At 44.7% G+C, this 21,565-nt stretch overlaps 1 protein-coding gene across 3 annotated transcripts in view; it reads right to left on the bottom strand.

The window, feature by feature from the left end:
- Window positions 1-3,571: 3,571 nt before the first annotated feature.
- EXT2 (exostosin glycosyltransferase 2) overlaps window positions 3,572-21,565 on the bottom strand; it is a 130,233-nt gene continuing 112,239 nt past the window's right edge. For 2 of the 3 annotated variants that reach the window (XM_079929924.1, XM_079929923.1), the window contains 4 exons: window positions 16,218-16,361; window positions 14,429-14,557; window positions 10,597-10,679; window positions 3,572-4,298 (listed from right to left, as the gene is read on the bottom strand). In XM_079929924.1, the coding sequence (XP_079786050.1) occupies window positions 4,160-4,298; window positions 10,597-10,679; window positions 14,429-14,557; window positions 16,218-16,361 (495 nt within the window). In that variant the 3' untranslated portion in view covers window positions 3,572-4,159. The remainder of the gene's footprint in view (window positions 4,299-10,596; window positions 10,680-14,428; window positions 14,558-16,217; window positions 16,362-21,565) is intronic. The other variant, XM_079929925.1, reaches the window with a different exon arrangement.

Consider the following 21,565-nt stretch of genomic DNA (forward strand, 5'->3'; position numbering starts at 1 on the left):
CTGCCTACCTTTCCTCTGCCAGGAGCAGCTCAATGAGGCCTGTTCAGATCATCACACCAGGCCTACCTGGCAAATTGGAGCCAAAAGCTGCCCCCAGTTTTACTCAGAAGCAAACACTAGCCTAGGACAGGAGCCCCAGGGCTTGGGACAGAGCTCTCGGGTGAGACGAGCAGCCGGACCCCAGGGTTCATATGCCTCCGGGCCCTGACTGGAAAGCTCAAGTCACTTCCAAAGCTTTCCTGGACAGCAGCCGCCTACCAACATGGCTGGCGCTCCTGTCAGGACTGCTCCTCAGGAAGTGGCTGAAGGGGTGAGGGCCCAGTGGGCATTCTCTGCCTCTGCCTCTCTGAGCCAGGGCGGCTCAGGAAATGGCCTGCTGTGGCTTCTGCTGCTGCAATAGAAGACAACCAAGAGAAATGGGAAAAGCAGCCTACCCCCAGAGATGCTACTGTCCCCAAAGCAAAGGAAACCCACCAGGCTCATGGTGGCTGGACGATGGGGAACCTCCAACACCCAAAACCTCCACCCTCTCGGCTGGGTTCCCCCGGGATCCTGGGACTGCAGAGCCAGAAAGAATCCCCCCAAAACTGAACCACTTCCCAACACGTCTCTGCTTCATCTACTTCTTCTTCTTCTTTTTTTTTTTTTAAAGATTTATTATTTATTTATTTAATTTTATTTATTTTTGGCTGCTTTGGGTCTTAGTTGTGGCACGCGGGATCTTTCGTTGCGGCGTGGGCTTCTCTCTCGTTGTGACGTGCGGGTTTTCTCTTCTCTAGTTGTGGTGCGCAGCCTCTCTAGTTGAGGCGTGCAACCTCAGTAGTTGTGGCGTGCAGGTTCAGTTGCCCCATGGCATGTGGGATCTTAGTTCCCTGACCAGGGATCGAACCCGCGTCCTCTACATTGTAAGGCGGATTCTTTACCACTGGACCACCAGGGAAGTCCCTGCTTCATCTACTTCTTAATTCTACCATCAAAGGGTCTTGGACTTGAACCCAGCAATCAGACCTTTAGAACTCCGTGGCTAGAAGCCTGCTACCTTTCAGTGGCAAGGATCCACCAGTCAGGACTGTCCCAGGAGGAAGCCGGGATCACAGAGCTATTAGCAACCTCTTCAGCAAGTGACAGCACGGAGGCTGCTGGCCTCTTCCAGCTCCCAGTCCTGGTCAGCACAGGCCAGGATGATGGTCACTTTTTCCAGAGGCAGCAGAGAAACTCCTAAAAACCACAAGCTGGAAGCACATAAGGCTTCAGCAGAGTTCTGACCTTCATGACACTGAGTAAGAAGAGGAGACAGGATAGCATCATTTGCAGGAAAGCACCAGAGATTCTGAGAACAAAAGTTGATATCTTCCTCCTTAATTTTCCCAGAAAAGGAGGTTTTTGCCTAAACATGTGTGAGGCTTGATAAAATACACGATAAGAATATTAACAGCTATCTAATGTTAACCAACAAAAGTGTTTCCAACCTTGGCGTTCCAAGGGGGCCAGCTCATCCTAATTAGATCCCTGGGGGCAAAGGCAAGTGACTTAGAGCACACATTCGGACAAAGGCCAGGGCCAACTCAGGTTCATCGTCTGTATAGGCCAGTAGGATGCAATTCCTTAAAAAAGATTTCTTAAATTTAAAACCAGCTGTTGTCTGTTGTAGGCCAGAACATGACATTTTCATTAGCATTATTGTTCCACTTCTAAAACCAGGCCCTATGGCATCCCAAGGACAGATGATCCCCGCCCAGGCTTATAGGTGAGGCTTGCCTGGTGAGCAGTTCAGAAATTCACCGACACAGGGGTTGAGTCCCTAGTCTCTGAATCCATGAATCACGATCACTTCCTATATTCCTGTCCTGAATTTCTCCTGGTGACCTGCACCCCGTCTTCCTAGGAATAGAAGCTTTGAGGTTTGCTTCCAGTGCCTAGGACGTAATACTCATTCTATAATAAAAATTCTTTTCTGCTATGTTGCGAGATCTAGCCCCCAATATTTCTGGGGGTAGCAAGGTACTTGAAATAGAGTTTTAATGCCCTTAGAAGTCCAATAACTCCTAAGAAGGTGAAAAAGGCCCCCTAACTTCAGTCCCCTGGGGCTCCCAATGACTTCAGATTGAAGCATTTCTCTTCCATAATCAAAGGGCAAATAAAGAGGGAGGGAGGGAGGATTAATTTACCCTTTGAGAGTGAGAACTGGATTAGAAACCAGCCACTAAGGTAGTGCAGTCGGTGGTGTGAAAAGAGCAGAGTGCTATACATTGAGGGTGAGGTAACACATGTGCAACGTCAGCACAGTTCTTGGCTTTTAGCTGGGATTTAAATGAGGCCCTCCTCCCCTTCCACCTGCCCCAAATCTTGGAAAACAAGCTAGAGAACCCCTAGAAAGGTCAGAGGTACTCACTGTGTCAGCTACCAGTATCTGGGTGTACAAGAGAAAACCCTTCCTCTTGGTTTCTATCATCCCAGCTCCAGTACTATGAATAGGAGGCCAAAATGCCTTCTCATATCCCCTGCTGACTAGAAACTAATTATTCAAATCATTAGTATTGATTTAAGCACGTGTGTTTGCAGCTGCAATACACGAATAAATCACAACTCCAGTGTTTGCGTCTGCAAAATGAATGACCTGGAGATGCTATCTCATCCCTTCCACCTATAACAGTCCGTGATTCTACCGCTCCTTAATATGAAAGATGAGACTCTCAAGATTTCCACTCTCAATTTCGCTACTTCTGAAAGTTTTCTTTGGCCTCTCAAAGTCTATGAGAGCACAGTTGAAGTGACTCGTTAAAACTGCAAGTTCGAAAACTACAGCAGGAGAACAGCTCACCTTCATGTCACTCGACGGAACAATGCGTGGTGGTTTAGTGACTTGGACTGGCACACAACTAGGTTTCAGTAATTATACCCATATTCCAAGCAAATTATTATGTATTTTGTGTTCTGGGGACATATGTTATGGCTAAAGCCCAAACTGTGGCTAATTTTAATATCAGAGCCACAGATAAATCTGTTTCGAATCCATAACGTCTAACATTCGCCAGCGTAGATTTGTCCATCAACTGGGCTTAAAGAGGTATAATTCACACATGTGCAGTATTACTAAATGCTGAAATGTAATGATTTAAATACACCAGCAACTATTGCAAAACAGTTGTTATAGCAGCATTTAACGTTAGCCAGAACCCCTCTGGCTAATGTTAGGTTTATACCAAGAGAATGAGGGAAATTTTGGCATCCCCTTGGGGTGAGGGTCACAACTGCCTCAACTTTTACAACATGGTACCGGCAGAGCGACTCAGTGTCTGGCTATGAGAGGCCTTCTGTTTTTCCTGGAGAATATCTAGATCTCATCAGGAAGCATACAGATGCCTTTGGAGGTTTGGGGACACATCTCCTCTAAGAGTGTTTGTAGTCTGGGGCTCTTCCTCTGCTGGATGTACATGGCACTGGACACTCCTCCTGGCTACGTATCTTCCCAGACATGAGGAGGAGACTGGAGTTGAGGCCAGAAGATAGAGTTAAATACACACAAAAAGAAACAGAGTTCCATAACCAATATTTAAGACATAGTAGGAAATGGAATAAAAAATAATTTTAATCATATCAAAAAGCCAAACCAAAGAGAGACAGTTCATGGAACTTATAGGTCCCATCTCGGCAGCCGGTGCTCTTCTCTGGACGAGGCCAGTGCCCCATTGTCCCAAGGCATCAAATGCCACTAAGATGTTTGCATTTTGCACCAAATTCTGGGCATGGCTTCTCCTCTGGAGAACTCACTGATCTGAAGTAATGGAAAGTGAGAAACAGGTAGCTCTTACCTGATTCCCCAAATCTGAAATGGGCTGGAGGGTTCTCAGCTGTCTTACAGCCAGTGAAGTTTCCTCTTAGACCTTGTATCGAGCTACAAACAAAGGACGCCTGAGCTGGCCTTACCCCTGGAGCCTGCCCAAGGCTTCCATCTGGAGTTTTCAGAGAGAACTCATCGAGAGCATCAGAGGTTGCACGAGGTACTCAGATGTCCTCCCTGGGCTCTTGCTCTCGGGTAAGCAGGCTGGGCAGGGATGTGCCAATCTCCCACTCTGGAATCTGGGCATCAGAGCGCTGGGGGGACGTGTTCTCTTCCTCCGCCCGGGATTAGTGTTCAGACCTCCACCAGCAGCACATTTCATAAGCTGCCGATGTTGGGGAAGCTCTTCAGTTTCTCAGGAAAGTCGTCCTTGTACAGGACGGGGTCGGCTCGGTGCTCCACCACCTTAAGAGGCATTGTCCCAAAGACAGAAGCAAACTTGTTGATGCACTCAGACCTGTGGGGTTTGGGGAGGGCAGTGGAGCAGAGGAGAGGGACAGGGGGTGGGGAAGAGAGAAACCGTTCAAGAGGCTGAGAAATGAGAGCAAAATATCAATGCATAGTCTTCAACATCTACAAGAGAAATGCAAGGACCCCCAGCACGCTCCCAGGTTCTTAACATGGTTGGGAGGGTGTGGATAAAGGACGTGATCTGGGGGTACTTCAACTACTCGTTCGGCGGGAGAAAGGGAACCAGGGATGCTGTTTGGAGGCCAGGGGCCTGCAGAGGTCAGAATATCTTTTCCCCTCCCCCTCAAATTCCAGTCATTCTTCCAGCTCCGTAGAAGCGGGCCTCAAACCAAGGTGGATTAGCTGCCAACAATCCTTAACCCCATCCCTGCCAGCTGAAGAGAAGACGAAGGGGGGAAAGGCAAAAGGCACTTGGATCTGAGCTTCAGCCCACTCAAGTTTAAAAGGGAGAAGGGAAGATCGTACACATGGAGCGATGGAAGGCGGAAGGAGGCAATGGGGCACTGAACCTCAACTGCAAAGGACAAACACTTCAGTCAGTCAACCCACATCTACTGTGGGCCTGTGAGTGGCAACCTCTGGGAATTATGGGGCAACTTCCATAAGCTCTTCCATGAAAGCTGAAGTTCACACAGGACAGCTTTCACAATTTTAGCCACTCCTGTGTTAGAACCGGCAGCAACAAAGCAACAAGCAACTTAGCACTGCTGGGGGAGGAGGCAGTTCAGCACACCCCTCCCGCCCCCCCATGCCCCGACACCGCCCCCAGCCTCGTGAGCAGCTCCAGAGGGGAGCAGGTCAGACACGCTGGCAGAAAATGGTTCTGGTCAATCAGGCCAGCGGAGTGTGACAGCTGGCTAATGACACTTCAGCATCAGACCCGAGGGGGAAATCAAGCCCGTAAAAACCACTTTCGAAGCTAAGGGGCCCTCAAGGATGGATTTCAGAGAGGTCAGTATTCTCTCTCCTCAGTCAGGCCCATGGCATCTGAGAACGGGTTACCAGGTAGGGGCTGAATTCCAAGACACAGACCAGAAGGCTCTTCTGTCCTCAGAGATACTGTAAGCCTTGTTTCAACTTATTTTAATCAATAGCTTTTACTTGAGTCCTTTGAGCTTTAGCAAGAAACCAATAAGTAAAGAAGCCAGGTACTATCAATTCTTTTCTCTTGCTTCTTCTCTTGGTCAAAACGTGTTACTATTTCATTTTGAGCTCTTCCAGCTAATAAGATCACTGTGTCCATGACCACAAATCAACAGCAATTAACATTTATTCTCTGCTCCAGGCTGTGTTACAAGTGCTTGACATGTATCAGTAACTCACTTCACCCTCACAACAACCCTGTGAGGCAGGTCTGCTATCCTTCCCACTGTACACTGGGAAGACAGAGAGGCTAAGAGACAGGACCACAGGCCAAGTAACTAGTAAGAGGCAGAACCAAACCCAGGTGTTCTGGCTGCGGAGGCTAAAGTCTTCATTATGAGATGATACACATTTAGTTATTAACATAATTCTAGGGTCTAAAGGGAGGAGCTGGAAATTAACAACCGTTGAGCACCTATGACGTGCCAGTTAATTTACATACATGATCCCAATGGTTCCTTTAAATATCCCCGTCCGTATGCCCAAGGATTGGCGTATAGTAGCTTCCTGTTATGGTTTGAGAAATTCAGGCTAAGAGAGGCTAAGGGACTGCCCAAGGACCCCGAGCTGGAAAGTGGTGGAGCTGGGTTTCAAACCCAGTCTTGCGCTGGCAACAGAGCCCTTGCTCTTTCTATCGGACTCTACAATAATCCACAGGTCACTGAGTTTCCCTCCTGTTGGCAGTCTTTTGAGACTCGGGAGGTCGTAGTCCCAGGTACCAAATTGACAGGAGACTGGGGAAAAGACCGAGGGGTTTTAACAAAATGGTATGAAGCAAGCACTGGACAACAGCCTTTCTCTCCTTAAATCATGAGGTCAAGGCAGTGGCAGACTAAGTCAGCTTTCCCCAAGGTCTTACTTTTGACAGTTGTTCTGCCTATAAACATGTAGCAGTTCTTCTAGTTTCCAGTTATTCTGCTTGTAGACGCTGGCCAGCAAAGCCCAGCCGTGCCCAGCAGAGGCACCAGCGAGCGTGTACTAAAGAAGGATCATGGCTCTTGGCAGCGGACAGGGGCTCTAGGGCCCCCTGGAGAGCACTGAGGACAACGTCTCCTCTGTAACTAGACCTGCCAACAGGGCCGGGTCCCAGGCAAGAGGCCACTGGGGCTCAGGCCAGCTCGACTTGTTGACAGCTGCCCCGGCTAACCCAGGTTAGTGAGTCCTTCTCTCTCCACACAGCCTGCCCTGGAGAAATGGCTGCTCATGCTGAATGGTAAAGGTCCTTAGCTCTCCTGACGGGTGTTGACTGTGTTTCCTACTTTATTTTCACGCAGGGGATCTGGGCTGGGCGACAGGTTAGGGTAGATTAAGAGTTTGGCTGATCGCTGGTGGCCCACCTGAGTTGTTCTGTCAGGGGTCCAGCTACCATGTCAGTAACTGTTCCCCTGGGTTGGTTTTCTAATCAAGTACAGACAGGCTAAGAACTGCCAACGTCTATCTCCAAAGCGCTGAAAGTGTCTGGGGGAGAAAGGACTAACCGTTTTCAGTTTTCCTTTCAAACACATACAATTACCTAAAGTAACCAGGAGCCTTCAGGATCAGCGTTGGGGAAATTGGAAAGCGAACTAACCTCGCCAGGCCCCGCGCTACAGGCTTTCATGTATTATTACTCCTTTCATCTCCAGCATATAACACACTGTTTGGTACAAAGATGCTCAGTAAATATCTGTTGAACCCCTGAATGCAACATGATAGATAGTTAATATATCTATTTTAAGAAATGAAAAGGTTGGAAATTCAGGATAAGGTAAGTCAATTTCCTCAAGTTGGACAGCTAATAAGTGGCTAATCATAATCTGAACAAAGACTGGCCTGAATCAAAATACAATGTTTGTTTCTTAAACCAACACCGTCTGTCTGCTGTACCGTCTTGACCTGGGTAAAGCTATTGGCCAAGATGAACAGTCACAAATTCCTCTGCTTCTTAAAGAACTAACGGCAGGTCCTGGAAATGGATGCTGGGTAGTAAAAGCCATTCTCCTCCACGACTGAGGTTTCTGACCCCAGACCCCAAATATAAGGATAAACAAGCTTACTGAACCACAAATCTCAACACAAGGTCATAACACGCAGAGTGGTTAACTCTTTTGTGCAAAAATGTGGGTTCTGCAAAGGCAACTATTTAAAAAAAGAAAACAAATGAACAGTTCAGCACTTGTCACTCCATCTCTTGGTCTACCCAACAGGGCTGAAATCACGTCTTCCTCCCTCCCCATCTAAGTGCCTTATTTAGTAATTCAGTCATTCATCCGAATAGTTTTGCTCTCAGTTTCTAATTAATTTCAAGATTGATTTCCTTCTGTTCCCTATCACATTTCTCAAAAGGGGAGCCTACATTCACTGACTCTACTTCCTCACTACTAGCTCACACTCTTTAGCCCCATCAACCTATGACATCATTTTTCCCAAAGTCACCAATGACCGTTTTAATTCCAAGACCACTTCCCAGTCTGCATGTTCCTTGCTCCTCCCTGCTGCCGAGCACCGGAGATGCTGGCTCTCTCCTGGCCTCGCCAGTGGCTGCTTCTCTCTTTTCAGTTACTCTTTCTGTCTCCTAAGTGTCCGAATTTCTCAAGATTCTGCCCTTGGCTTTTCTTCAGTCAGCTGCCATCTCTGGACAGATGTCTTCCAGATCTCCACCTTTGTTTTAATCTTTTTTCTAAAGTTCTAGTTCCATATTTCCAACTGCTTGCCCTGTATCTACACCTGCATAGACAGAGGGCAAGACCCAAAACCCACCCGCCTGATTGCTCTCCAACTTCACACATGATTAAATCTCCTGGCCTCATTAGTTATACTGTGAGGTCCAACATTCATCCCCTTCCCTCCCATAACTGGCATCCCTCCTAATTATATTGTTTACACTGTTAAAGGTACTACCATTCTTCCTGACTGTCTTGATCAACTGCTTCTCCATAACCTCCCCATACCTATTCAGTTGGAAATCAAGAGCCAGCTCTTCTCCTTTAGGGGGAAAAAAAATCCCTTGCAATTTAATTCATCCCTTCTTCCCCACACTCAATTTAGTTCGAGCCTTCTAACTGTTCTTCTTTCTTCTGTCTCTTCACCTTCATTCCATTCTATGCACCACTTCCAAATCAGCCTCAAAACAACACTTTGATCAAGCTACTTCCTATTCAAAAACCTTCTATGGCTTACCAGAGCCTGGAGAAAAAAGCTCAGCTCCTTAACTGGGCATCCAGGGCTCTCTGCAGTTTGGCACTAATGGGCCACAATGCTACGTTCTTGCCAAACTGGATATCTTGACTGCTTGCCAAATGTACCTTGGACCATCCAGTTTCCCTGCCGAGGATCTCCTCTTCTTGCCCAGAGTTGCATCGGTTGGAATCCTAGTGACCTTTGAAGGCTCACTTCAAGTGCCACCTCTTACAAAATTATTCCTAATAACTGACCTAGCAAGAAGTCACTTCTCTTTCCTGCGATCAGGTATGACATTTTGAGCCTTCCTTATGACTCTTACCACATATAGCTTTGGATTAAGTTTTACACACACACACACACACACACACGTATTAAATATATATACACACACGTGTGTGTACCTGTTATTGTTAATTATAAACTCTGATAAAATCGAGCCTACCAACATCTGGGCAGTTGCCTATTCTATTTTCAAAAGCCTCTTCCCACGAGGAAGCTTCCACATTTCCCATAGTTACTTTCTTCAGTGTTTAATAATAATTATATCTAACTTAAATCTTTCCCACTGCATTTGTTATGATCTCAGTGGTGTTACAGAGGAGTTGTTTAGCTTTAGCATGAACTTTAAGGGCCATTATTAGGTCAACTTTTCTCCATACAATTCCTTTCTTGGACCCTATAACCCCACCATTTTAACTCGGTCCAATCAATAACTAATTGCTTAATGCTATGAAATTCTTCCCAACACAGAATGGGGGTAGGTTTAAGTACCAAGTTCATGTGCTCTAATAGAACTATAACTGGGGTCTCTTCCAAATGAGCTATGACAGTTGATGTCACTGTCCTTGACTGGGTAATACTTGGGACCAGTGACAGATATTTCCAAAATCACAATAATATGTTATTTCATATTGATGGTTGGTAAAAGTCATGTCATTTGGGTAAGACATTTATATATGAAGGAGATAAAGAGATTATTTAGAGAGTAAGAGTAAGAAGTAAGAGTAAGAAGGAGTAAAACATTATAGAAGAATCCAGGCCAAGTGAAACAACTCGCTGTACAAAACCATCCTCCAGGCTCGAAGGACTTTGATGTGGCTGATAGATTTCAGAAATGAATGCTGCAAGCAGATGCATATGGGACCTGTGGAAACTTGAACTAGATATCTCATTCTAATGCCTTTCTCATGACATTCTCTGAATGCATGCTGGTCCCTTGACAACAGTGTTACTGGCTGTCAGAGCCTGCTGTCTTGTGTAAGGGTTGCCTTTTGGAAGAATTCGGTTTGATTCAGGAGACTGGAAGCTTGGGGACCTTTGGGATACAAGTGAGAACTATTAGGTCTACTCTAAGATTATAAAGGTCTTAAGGGAAGACAGACCTCTCCCACTCCTTTTATACTCACCTGCAAGGCCCTGTATCACACCCACACAGAGGTGTGCTTACTGACCGACTGAATCAATATAAAGGGAGTATCTCAGAGCTGCCCTGCTTCTCTCTCTGTAATGTAAAGAGCTGTGCTTTCAATTCTGTTCTTGGTAGGTAGGTGTTTCAGTTGTGTCAGCAAAGGTAATTTGTCTCTAGTGGGTTTAGTTTAATTCTTTCCAATCAAACTTTCACTGTAACATGGAGCTATCACCCTGGAAAACAATCCAGTATTTCTTTGGAATTAACTCGCTTCCACTCGAATGACTGTGGATAGTTAACTGCCTAGTCCACACGGAGAATCTGGCTTCCGGAGCTTAAGGCCGGCTATATTTTTAAGATCCTTCCAACCATTACAAATTGAGTGAGTAGCATTCCAAATTAATTCTTTGGGTGACCTGGGCTTGAACTAACCCAATTCCCACGTGCAAAAGGAGGTGACTATGGCTACCAGCTGCTGTCCTTATATCTGCAACAAAGTCCCATAAACAGGCCCAAGGCAGGAAATGGGGATCAGAGACTAGGGCAGACTTCTGGTTAGAGGCTCACTCACCTCTCCACCATGTGTGTCTGGTCTAGCGAAAGGCCATCGATGGCCGTGCACTCAGGACACTTGAATTTCTTTCGTGGTGTTACCTGCCAGAAGAGCACAAAAATATACTTGGCTGTCAGTGCCAAGGACAATAAAATCACGCTCGTGACACCACTCTCTGCACACTTCCGTTCTATACGCTGAGATGCCCACTCCCACTGCAGGCACACATGCACACACACATGCCTCACTATTCCTCCATTCAGTTCTGTCTGGCTCGGCCAACAGCAGAACTCACAAGGGCCCAATAAAAAAGGCTTGGAGGGCTTTTGCCTTCTGTAACTGGAAAGAAGTGGTGATGACAAGCTCCTTAATTCCTGTTTAATGACTGTTTTCTCACTGCCAAGGTCCTTGTATAAACACCATTTGTTCTTGCAGCCATAAGGGCGATGAAATACAGCTTCCCATAACTTTCATCGTAACCTTAGTTCCAATAGGCGCTCGTTCTCCTTCTTCCAGCTAATGGCAAATGCTATGAGCAGCACCATGCTCTTGAAAATGCCAGGTTATTTTGCAATCCCGTTGAGTCAGGGAGAAAAATCCAGTGGTCCTTTGCCCTCTGAATCCTTTTCCCTGACTCTCCCCACCACCCTCCCATACGTTAAACTTCTAATTTTTTTTTTTAGCAAACTCAGGGGAGGCTGCTATCCTAACCTAGTGAAGATAAGTAACCAGTAGAGGGATGGGAGGGGAAGAAAGCTAGATAACTAAGACCAGGCTAAGAAGCATACAGACCCGAGGAATTACCGTCCAGAGCATGCAGGCACAGCTAAGAACATCTTGAAGCATGTCAAAAAGCAAATTTGGGGCTTCCCTGGTGGCGCAGTGGTTGGGAGTCCGCCTGCCGATGCAGGGGATACGGGTTCGTGCCCCGGTCTGGGAAGATCCCACATGCCGTGGAGCGGCTGGGCCCGTGAGCCATGGCCGCTGGGCCTGCGCGTCCGGAGCCTGTGCTCCACAACGGGAGAGGCCACAGCAGTGAGAGGCCCATGTACCGCAAAAAACAAACAAACAAAAAAGCAAATTTGGAAATAAGGGGAGTTCCTTTAAAACTAGTTTTGCAATTTATATTCTTTAATTTTCCCTGCAGTGAGCTGTTCACTGAGTAATTTAGAGAGCTGGGGGGTAGGGTAAGATTGGGTCAAGTCTGAACACACAGTGACTTTTCCTCTTTCCTTAGTCACTTTGGTTTAACCTAGCTTGTCTCATCAATTAACAGCATGAGGAATCATTTGGGGATGCCATACCATGCGTCCAACATAAGCTTCCAGTACAGGAATCTGGCCTAGAAGCACTGCCCATTTTCACATATGGAATTCTAATCCAGAAGGAAAGAAAGGTCAAGATGATTCCACTGTTACACAGAAGTGTACTCTCCCTGCATTCCTAGGGATCTGATTTGAGCAAGATCTACATTTCAGGAACAGACATCTATTACACATACAAAGATCCCCATGTGATCTCAGCTTTTAATATGTTACAGGAAAGGTACTGTTACAAACTGGTAATCGCTATCTTAAAATAATGTTTAGGGCAACTACAGTTACAATTGTACAAAGTGTGCTATCTTCTCAGCGTCTATTAAAAAAAATCAGCTACCTTAAGAAAGATGTAAACTGCATTCTTTAACGAAAAGAACTAGATTCCAAGTCACGTTTGAGAATAAAATTATATTTTTTAAAAAACATGATTTGTAGATTGACCACCACAGCCTTTATCTCTGATACTGGAGGTTAAAAACTGTAACTAAAAAAAAAAAAAAATTGTATATTCAGACTATACTACAAAGCTACAGTAATCAAGACAGTATGGTACTGGCACAAAAACAGAAATATAGATCAATGGAACAGGATAGAAAGCCCAGAGACAAACCCATGCACATATGGTCACATTATCTTTGACAAAGGGGGCAAGAATATACAATGGAGAAAAGACATCCTCTTCAATAAGTGGTGCTGGGAAAACTGGACAGCTACATGTAAAAGAATGAAATCAGAACACTCCCTAACATCATACACAAAAATAAACTCAAAATGGGCCTTCCCTGGTGGCACAGTGGTTGAGAGTCTGCCTGCTAGTGCAGGGGACACGGGTTCGAGCCCTGGTCTGGGAAGATCCCACATGCTGCAGAGCGGCTGGGGGCCCGTGAGCCACAACTGCTGGCCTGCGCATCTGGAGCCTGTGTTCCGCAACAGGAGAGGCCGCGATAGTGGGAGGCCCACGCACTGCGATGAAGTGGCCCCTGCTTGCCACAACTAGAGAAAGCCGTCGCACAGAGGCGAGGACCCATCACAACCAAAAAAAAAAAAAAAACCTCAAAATGGATTAAAATAGGCAGAACACTCTATGACATAAATCACAGCAAGATCCTTTTTGACCCACCTCCTAGAGAAATGGAAATAAAAACAAAAATAAACAAATAGGACCTAATGAAACTTAAAAGCTTTTGCAAAGCAAAGGAAACCATAAACAAGATGAAAAGACATCCCTCAGAATGGAAGAAAATATTTGCAAACAAAGCAACAGACAAAGGATTAATCTCCAAAATATACAAGCAGTTCATGCAGCTCAATATCAAAAAAACAAACAACTCAATCCAAAAATGGGCAGAAGACCAAATAGATATTCCTCCAAAGAAGAAATACAGACAGCCAACAAACACATGAAAAGATGCTCAACATCACTAATCATCAGTGAAATGCAAATCAAAACCACAATGAGGTATCACCTCATGCCAGTCAGAATGGCCATCATCAAAAGATCTAGAAACAGTAAATGCTGGAGAGGGTGTGGAGAAAAGGGGACCCTCCCGCAGTGTTGGTGGGAATGTAAATTGATACAGCCACTATGGAGAACAGCATGGAGGCTCCTTAAAAAACTGAAAACAGAACTACCATATTACATAGCAATCCCACTACTGGGCATATACCCTGAGTAAATCATAATTCAAAAAGGTACAGGTACCACAATGTTCATTGCAGCCCTATTTTCAATAGCCAGGACATGGAAGCAACCTAAATGTTCATTGACAGATGAATGGATAAAGATGATGTGGCACATATATACAATGGAATATTACTCAGCCATAGAAAGGAATGAAATTGAGTTATTTGTAGTGAGGTGGATGGACCTACAGTCTGTCATACCTAGTGAAGTCAGTCAGAAAGAGAAAAAAAAATACCGGATGCTAATGCATATATATGGAATCTAAAAGAAATGATACGGATGAACCTAGTAGCAGGGCAGGAATAAAGACACAGACGTACAGAACGGACTTGAGGACACCAGAGGGGAAGGCGAAGCTGGGATGAAGTGAGAGAGTAGCACTGACATATATACAGTACCAAATGTAAAATAGATAGCTAGTGGGAAGCTGCTGCATAGCACAGGGAGATCAACTCGATGCTTTGTGACCCCCTAGAGGGGTGGGATAGGGAGGGTGGGAGGGAGGCTCAAGAGGAGGAGATATGGGGATACATGTATACATATAGCTGATTCACTTTGTTGTACAGCAGAAACTAACACAACATTGTAAAGCAATTATACTTCAATAAAGATGTGAAAACAAAAAGAAAAAAAACGTATAAAACATATGTTTAAATCATCAAAGCCTAGCTTCAATTTCACAATATGACAGCATCAATCATGGAATCTTAAAGCTAAAAGGGAGCTTAAAGTTCATCTATTCCAAGGCTTCATTTATAGTTATGAAAACTTCTGAGACTCAGAGAACCAGAAGCATGCCCAGATCGCAAAGTAAGTTGGGGCAGAGCCGGCCAAGGATGCCTCCTACCTTGATCACAGCTTTCCCCGTGACGTTAGCCACCAGGAAATTCATAGCAATATCTTCACAGTTCATGTGAGCATCCACCCAGTTCTTGATGTCCCCAGGCATCTTGTAGGTATACAGGTAGTTAAAATACTGCCAGGTGAGACAGAAAAGGAGACACATTCAAACAGCAGTTCCCTGCGGTTGATACACAAGGGGCAACTGAGCCATGGCAGGGGGACAAGCTTTCTCTCGTAAGACTAGTCACAAGCCTGGATCAACAGAAAGGGCAAAGGAAGTATTAGAATGGTTTTTGGTCAGGTGACCAAGTGTCTTTAACACTGTCATTCTTTAAAAAATCACTTATAGTAAACAGAGGTGTGTACCGTATGGTGTGAAGCCCTTGTAAGATGTAGGCCCTCTGGACTGATTAATATATCATATGTTTAATAAATATTGTTCAGAAACACACTACATACTGATCTTCACTAAATCCTTCCCCCGAGTCACAATGTTCAACCCTGTTTTCCATATTCTTTCTATAGACTGCAGATAGAAACAGATATATTAATGGTGGATTGACACTGCAGACATGTCCTTTTTAAAGTGAAACAAAATGAGGCAATTCTGAAACTACATAACCTATACGTAGGAAATAGTACAGAAATGTGTGGGCTAAAAAAAGGTATTTATCAGTCTACCACAAACCCCAAGAATTATAAACCTTATTTATTTATTTATTCTTTGCTAAGAACAAAAACTCATTTCTGGATCTAGAGCCCTGAGAAATATGAGGGCAGCAGTGCTGAGATAACAACACGCGATCAATACAAATACAGCGAAGTCAAATTAACTGTGCTGAGCTGCACAGATCTTTTTCCTGACATCAGTTCCTTATGCCACTGCTGACAATTGACACGTTATTACTGTTTAATTAAGCCACACACTCCCAGGGAGCACTCCACCATCAAACAGAATATTCTAAAGTCCAATGCATACCCTTCAATCTCTCCCTTTAATAAAAAAAAGAGTCAAAAACATAGTGACAATTCGAAGAGAAGAAATACAAAAGGCTAAAGTATACACAAAAGGAATTTCAACCTCAACAGTTATCAAATCAAAGTGAAATCAATAAGATCCACTTTCACTTATCAAAATAGCTAAGTTTGATTTTTTTAAAAATGTTTTTCATGCAAGGGAGGGTATGGTAAGATACTTTTGTATTTTGCTGGGAAGAATATAAATTGGCACAAACTATATTGAAAACAACCAACAAATATATATATATCAAAACCTCCCCCAAATGTTCATAATTCTTCTTCTAGGAATCTATCATAATGATCCTAAGTACAAACGGGTATGAAAATGGATACTGGTCATTGTTTAAGCATCTGATATAAAGCATTATCTAGCAAAAAAATCAGATACAACCTAAATATATTAGATACAAAATAATATATTAGATACAAAAATTAGATACAACCTAAATGATAGAGAAACAGTTATACATGATTTATGGAATATTAACATAATGGTATATTAGCAATTATGTTAAGAAGTTGTTTATGAAGAAATGTTAATGATACAAGAAAAAAGCTCACAATATAATGCATGCAAAAAGCAGGCTAATGAGAATATTTACAACTGTCTGTACGTGTGAATTAGTAAATCAAAGAGGCAAACTCGAAAAAAACATCTAAAGTAGAACATTTTTCCAAAACTCGTGAAAATTAAGTTGGGCCAAATAAAGCGAATATCATACTCTTGGTATGTCAACTCAGCCCCACTTGCCCCAAGTCTGCCCCCGACTTACCTTGTGATAAAAAGCTGCCCCCGTGAGCACCATGGACACCTCATTGGTCCACTCAGACTCATACTTCCACTTACTCATCTCATGGTCCCAGAGATGCAGGCGACCTGGGTAACCCACCAACCGGTCAGGAAATTCTCGCCAGACCTGAGGACAGAAACACATCAGCAATCAACTCCCAGTTCAGACAACAACCAAGCACAGTGCTCAGTTCTTTGAACAGTATCGACAGAGTCCCCACATTCAAATCTTCACATACTAAGAGCAGACTAGGCTTCTGAAGATATCTGATCCAACAGATGCTAGTTCTTCTGCCAATATTCAAAGGTAGATGTGATTCTAATTTCCTCCAAAACTTCCCCGTGCTTGCTTGGAAATTTCGAGTAATGTAGAATAATAGCTTCCTGAATTGGGCCAAGGTAGGTAATCTCTTAACATGTGATTAATGAAACAGGTTCCACTCTTAATGAACACACAAATGAAGACTAAATGGAACTCCGATTTATGACAAATTTTGATCATTGTGAAAACTTACAAAGTCTCTGTTTCTAAAAAACAAAAAAAAATCTATCTGGAGCACAAAGACATTTTAATGACCTTTTGGAAGCCTCAAGTATACAGAATTTGTCTGATTCTATAATCTGTAACAAACTGAAAACAAAAACTTGATTTCCGCACATGGAAAGGTTCTTAGATTTGGAAAGGTTCTTAGATATAGCTTTTGTTAAACAGAATTTGGTATATGAGGGGTGGGGCACTTCCAATACCTCTCCCCATGTATTTCCGTACAACTTAGTTTAACCTTTAAACCATTAACCATTAGTGAATACTGACAATTTACCAGCTGTCCTGGTGCCGCTTCTCAGCACCACGAATCCTCATCCTTGACCAGGCCTCTGAACAGCAGAGTTCCAGAGGGCCTACTCCTGGCCCCCATTCTCTTCGTTCAACTCTCTCCTCTAAGTAACATCTAGTTTCAATCACTAAATACTGTCTCTACGCTGATGACCTCTAAATGTATGTCTGGCCCGGAACATTTCTGAGACTACCAACTACTTACTTAATATCTTCAACTGGATAAACAACAGGCACCTCAAACCTAACATGTCCAAAGCATAGCTCTTGATTCCATATCCTCAGAAAAGCCATTCTCTCTCAGCCTTTTCCATCTCAATACGTCATCTAATCCAACTGCTCAAGCCAAAAGCTAAGAGTCAGCCTTTATTCCTTCCTTTCCCTCTTTCCCCACATCCAGTCCATTACCAAGTCCTACTGGCTTTACTTCTGCCTCCCTCTTACCATTTCTACTACCACTCTCTCTAGCTCAAACCACCATCATTACTCATTACTAGATTAATGCAGGTTACTGGATTACTGTAACAGACTTCCAACTTATTTCTTGGCTTCCACTCTTGCCCCTCCAAACCATCATTTACAGAGCATCACTAAAAGGACCATTCTTAAAAGAACAGTGGGGTATTCTATACCGGGTAATTCAATCAGTGGGCTCCATCCTATTAATTTATATATTTTTTCATTATGTATTTTTTCATTATATATTTACCCAACACCCCAGTGTCACTGAGTCCAGGAAGGATGCTTCATTGCTTTCCCAAAGGCAGAGCCAGTATACTAATACTCCCCCTTTTTTAGTTTGCTAGGGCTACTGTAAAAAGTAACACAAACTGAGTGGCTAGAAATCTAGAAATCCAAAATCAAGGTGCTGGCAGGGCCATTGCACCCAGGGGAAGGAGCCTTCCTTGCCTCTTCCCAGCACCTGGGGGTTGGCTGTCAATCTCTGGCATTCCTTGGCCTGTAGATGCGTTGCTCCAAACCTCTGTCTTCACATGGTCTTCTTCCCTCTCTGTGTGTCTCTGTGCCCAAATTTCGCCTTTTTATAAAGATTCCAGTCAAACTGAGTTAGGGCCTACCCTAATGATCTCATTTTAACTTAATTACCTCTGAAAAGACCCTATTTCCAAATAAGGTTACTAAGGGTTAGGATTTCGACATACCTGTTTTAGATATGTTCAATCCATAACATCCCCCCCCCCACAAAAATCTTTAAAAAACAAAAAATGGCTTCCTATTGACTAAGAATAATAACGAAACTCCTTAGCATGTTCTAAACGGCCTTCCTACTCTCCAATCTCTCTCGTACCACATTCTCCCACAATTCACTGGCTTCCCTGTTCTTTAACTGTGAGTAGACTAGACCTCAAGCCCCCTGCACCTGCTATTTCTTCGATGGAATGTTCCCCCAGCTCTTCAAAAGGCTGGTTCGTGCTCATCAGTCAGGTCTCTGCTTAAATGTCACCTACTCTGAGAGGTCTTTCCAGACCTTCCCATCCAAGGTAAACGCCGTCCCCCAACCAGCCATTCTTCATCACGCCCCCTCACCCCATGCTTTTCTTCACCAAACTTCCATTTCTTGAAATTGCACTGGTTATTTACTGTCTACTCACTATCCCTTTTCCTCCCACAGAGTTTAAGCTCCATGAGGCAGAGACTCTGTCTTACTCACTGCGGCCTCCCAAGCACAAAGCACAGGGTCGGCACATGAGAGCATTCCGTGCACACTTGTTGAATGCACGGCGGGGGGGGGGGGGGGGGCGGCAAAATCTCGGCAGGCAGAAAGCTGAGTGTGAAAGAAGGGAACCAAAGATCCTTCCTCTCTTCTTCGCAGCCAGAGCTAGTATACTTCTTAATTCAGAAAGGAAGTCTGCAACAGTACTGATCACCAGTTACCATTCATAATAATGTGATAGCCTTTGTGTGAGAAGATCACAGTAGTAACTCACCATCACTAAAGCACATGTTTTAAATTGCTTTTCCAGCAGCGGGTAAAGGGACATTTGCTGAGTCATTACACTCTCTTGCCCAGGCCTTGTGATCATCTACATGCTTTCATGGGCTGTCTGACCAGGGTCTTGAACGTGGTCTGGAGCTGTGAAAAGAGGTTTCCTTCGTGCGGAACCAGCTCACCTAACAGGCCTCTCCAACCCACAACCTTGGCCTCGTTAACACCACGTTGTAACCAACAGAGTTAATCGGCCACAGGCATCATCATAATAGCTGTAGACAAATGAATCCATGTCAAACATTTCCTCAGATGTTTAATGCTGCTGCTGTGTTCTCTACTCTGGGGTTTGTATTTCAGCAGATTAAAATAATACGATACTATTACAGTTTTATAGAGCCCAGAGCAACAACATAGGCTGTGGGCCGTAACTTCTGTCTGGCCTGTGGGCCTGAACACACCCCACCAAGCGCACAGCCAGGTTCCTTTGCTTGGCACCAAGCACCTGCCTGTTCAAGTCACACCAGGACCACAACCACCAATCCATCTCAATGGAATTAAAGAGATTTCTGAAGGGCTCCAAGCGCAAGTAACTGCACTCAACACCAGTGATGGGCAAGGTGGAGGAGGGGGGGGGCGGATGGGGGCATCCGTTCAGTTGGCACCTCTGCTGGATGGAAGCTGCATTCCCCCTCCCTGTATTTGAGTCAACACAGCTCTCTAATCCGTGCAAAGGAAGGTCAAATCACTTTCCCGAGGGGTTCTTTTCAAGCCCCCATCTGCAGCAATAATAATAACACTGGATCAGTTTTAGGGTCAAAGGCTGTTGAGATTTCAGTCCTCTTCCTGTTAGCTGAAGCCACTTACCAGACTCCTCTCCAGAGACACTTAATTTGGTAACACTGGGTCACAGAACGCTGAACTGCGCTGCTCTGAAAGCATCAGAGGTGTCCCGAATCTCAGATGCCTTTGGAGCCTTCAGTGAGAGCTGTTCCTCAGGCGGGGCCTCTCTGCCCTTGACTTACTCCAGGCAGCTGGATGCAATCAGGATACCATCCTTGTCACTTCATCTATAACTCTGCAGCTGACTGCAGGATCAAAACGGAGTGCAGCAGAAGGGGATGGGCCTTCGCTAGCCGAGCCCCGGTGTAGTACGAAGTCGATTATGTATATAGTAAAGCATTTTCCCAGCCAGAAGAGCAAGAACTCGACTCCGACCCCTCCCCTTCCCTCCTCGCTACCCATCTCCCACTCTAATTCAACTTTTTTCTTTTTACTTCAGGGAAATGCTCCGGGGTCAGCCTTTGGTCATTACTAACAGATGCCTTTATATACTGTAGTGCAGGAATTTGAAACTTCACATTATATCCCTATAGTTCTAGTAACAGTGCTCCCAGAGCTATGTTCAAGTCACAACGCCATCATTCAATTGTTTGCCTATACTACTGAAGTCCTCCATGTATAGTGTCATCTATTTTTTTTTTTTTTTTTTTTTGCGGGACGCGGACCTCTCACTGCTGTGGCCCCTCCCGCTGCGGATCACAGGCTCCAGACGCGCAGGCTCAACGGCCATGGCTCACGGGCCCAGCCGCTCCGCGGCACGTGGGATCCTCCCGGACCGGGGCACGAACCCGTGTCCCCTGCATCCGCAGGTGGACTCTCAACCACTGCGCCACCAGGGAAGCCCTTATCTATTTTTAATTGCACACATCTTTTAAGACAGAGGCCTACGTCTGTTATAACAAACTCCACGCCTCAGTTAGGGGCTTAGCGATCATTTGAAGAGTCCTTACATTTGGGGCCTATTCTACATCACTATTCAAACAGAAATTGTAATAACCTAATACCATCCTAACTATTTCCTTCCCTTCTAATTTTTATAATCTTGGTCCCAACCACCTCTTACCTGGATTATGGAAATATCCTCCTCTCTGGACTCCCAGCTGTGCTCACTTCTCTATTTTCAGTTTTCTATCTACCCTTTTTTTTTTTCTTTTTTAAGCTTCCTGAGGTCTTTTGCGGCTTCCCATTACTAGAGGATGAAACTAAGAGCTTCTACCTTTTTTTTAAAAGGCACAGCGGCCAGCCTTGATTACTGCTTATAGAAAGTACACTGGGGACAAGGTTAACGTATATCCAGGCCTGGCTCTGCCACTGATGAGTTGTGCCCCAGACCTACTCAAGGTGCCCTGCTTCCATTCTGCCCTCTGCAAAAGGACGGGCTGGATTAAATGACCTCTAATGAACTTTTAGGCCTAAATTCTTACATCTTCTTCCTCACTGACCTATTTCCAAGGAAACTAATTCAGCAACTGTGATCAGTTGCCGGCCTGCATTATTTCACTTTGTTTAAAATGCCACACCCATACGGGTACCCAATAAATGTTCCTGAAAAGAGGATAATGCACTATATTCTAAGCCAGCTTAGAGAGCGCATATTAAACTCAGGGTGTGTGCTAACCACAGTCAGATTCAGGAAACAGACTGGGGGTGGGGTGGGGGAGGGAGAAGGTGAAACAACAGGTGGCGCCCATCTGGGATGTCCGATTAG

This window comes from Stenella coeruleoalba (genome assembly GCF_951394435.1).
Source record: "Stenella coeruleoalba genome assembly, chromosome: 8".
NCBI classification, from domain to species: Eukaryota; Metazoa; Chordata; class Mammalia; order Artiodactyla; family Delphinidae; genus Stenella; species Stenella coeruleoalba.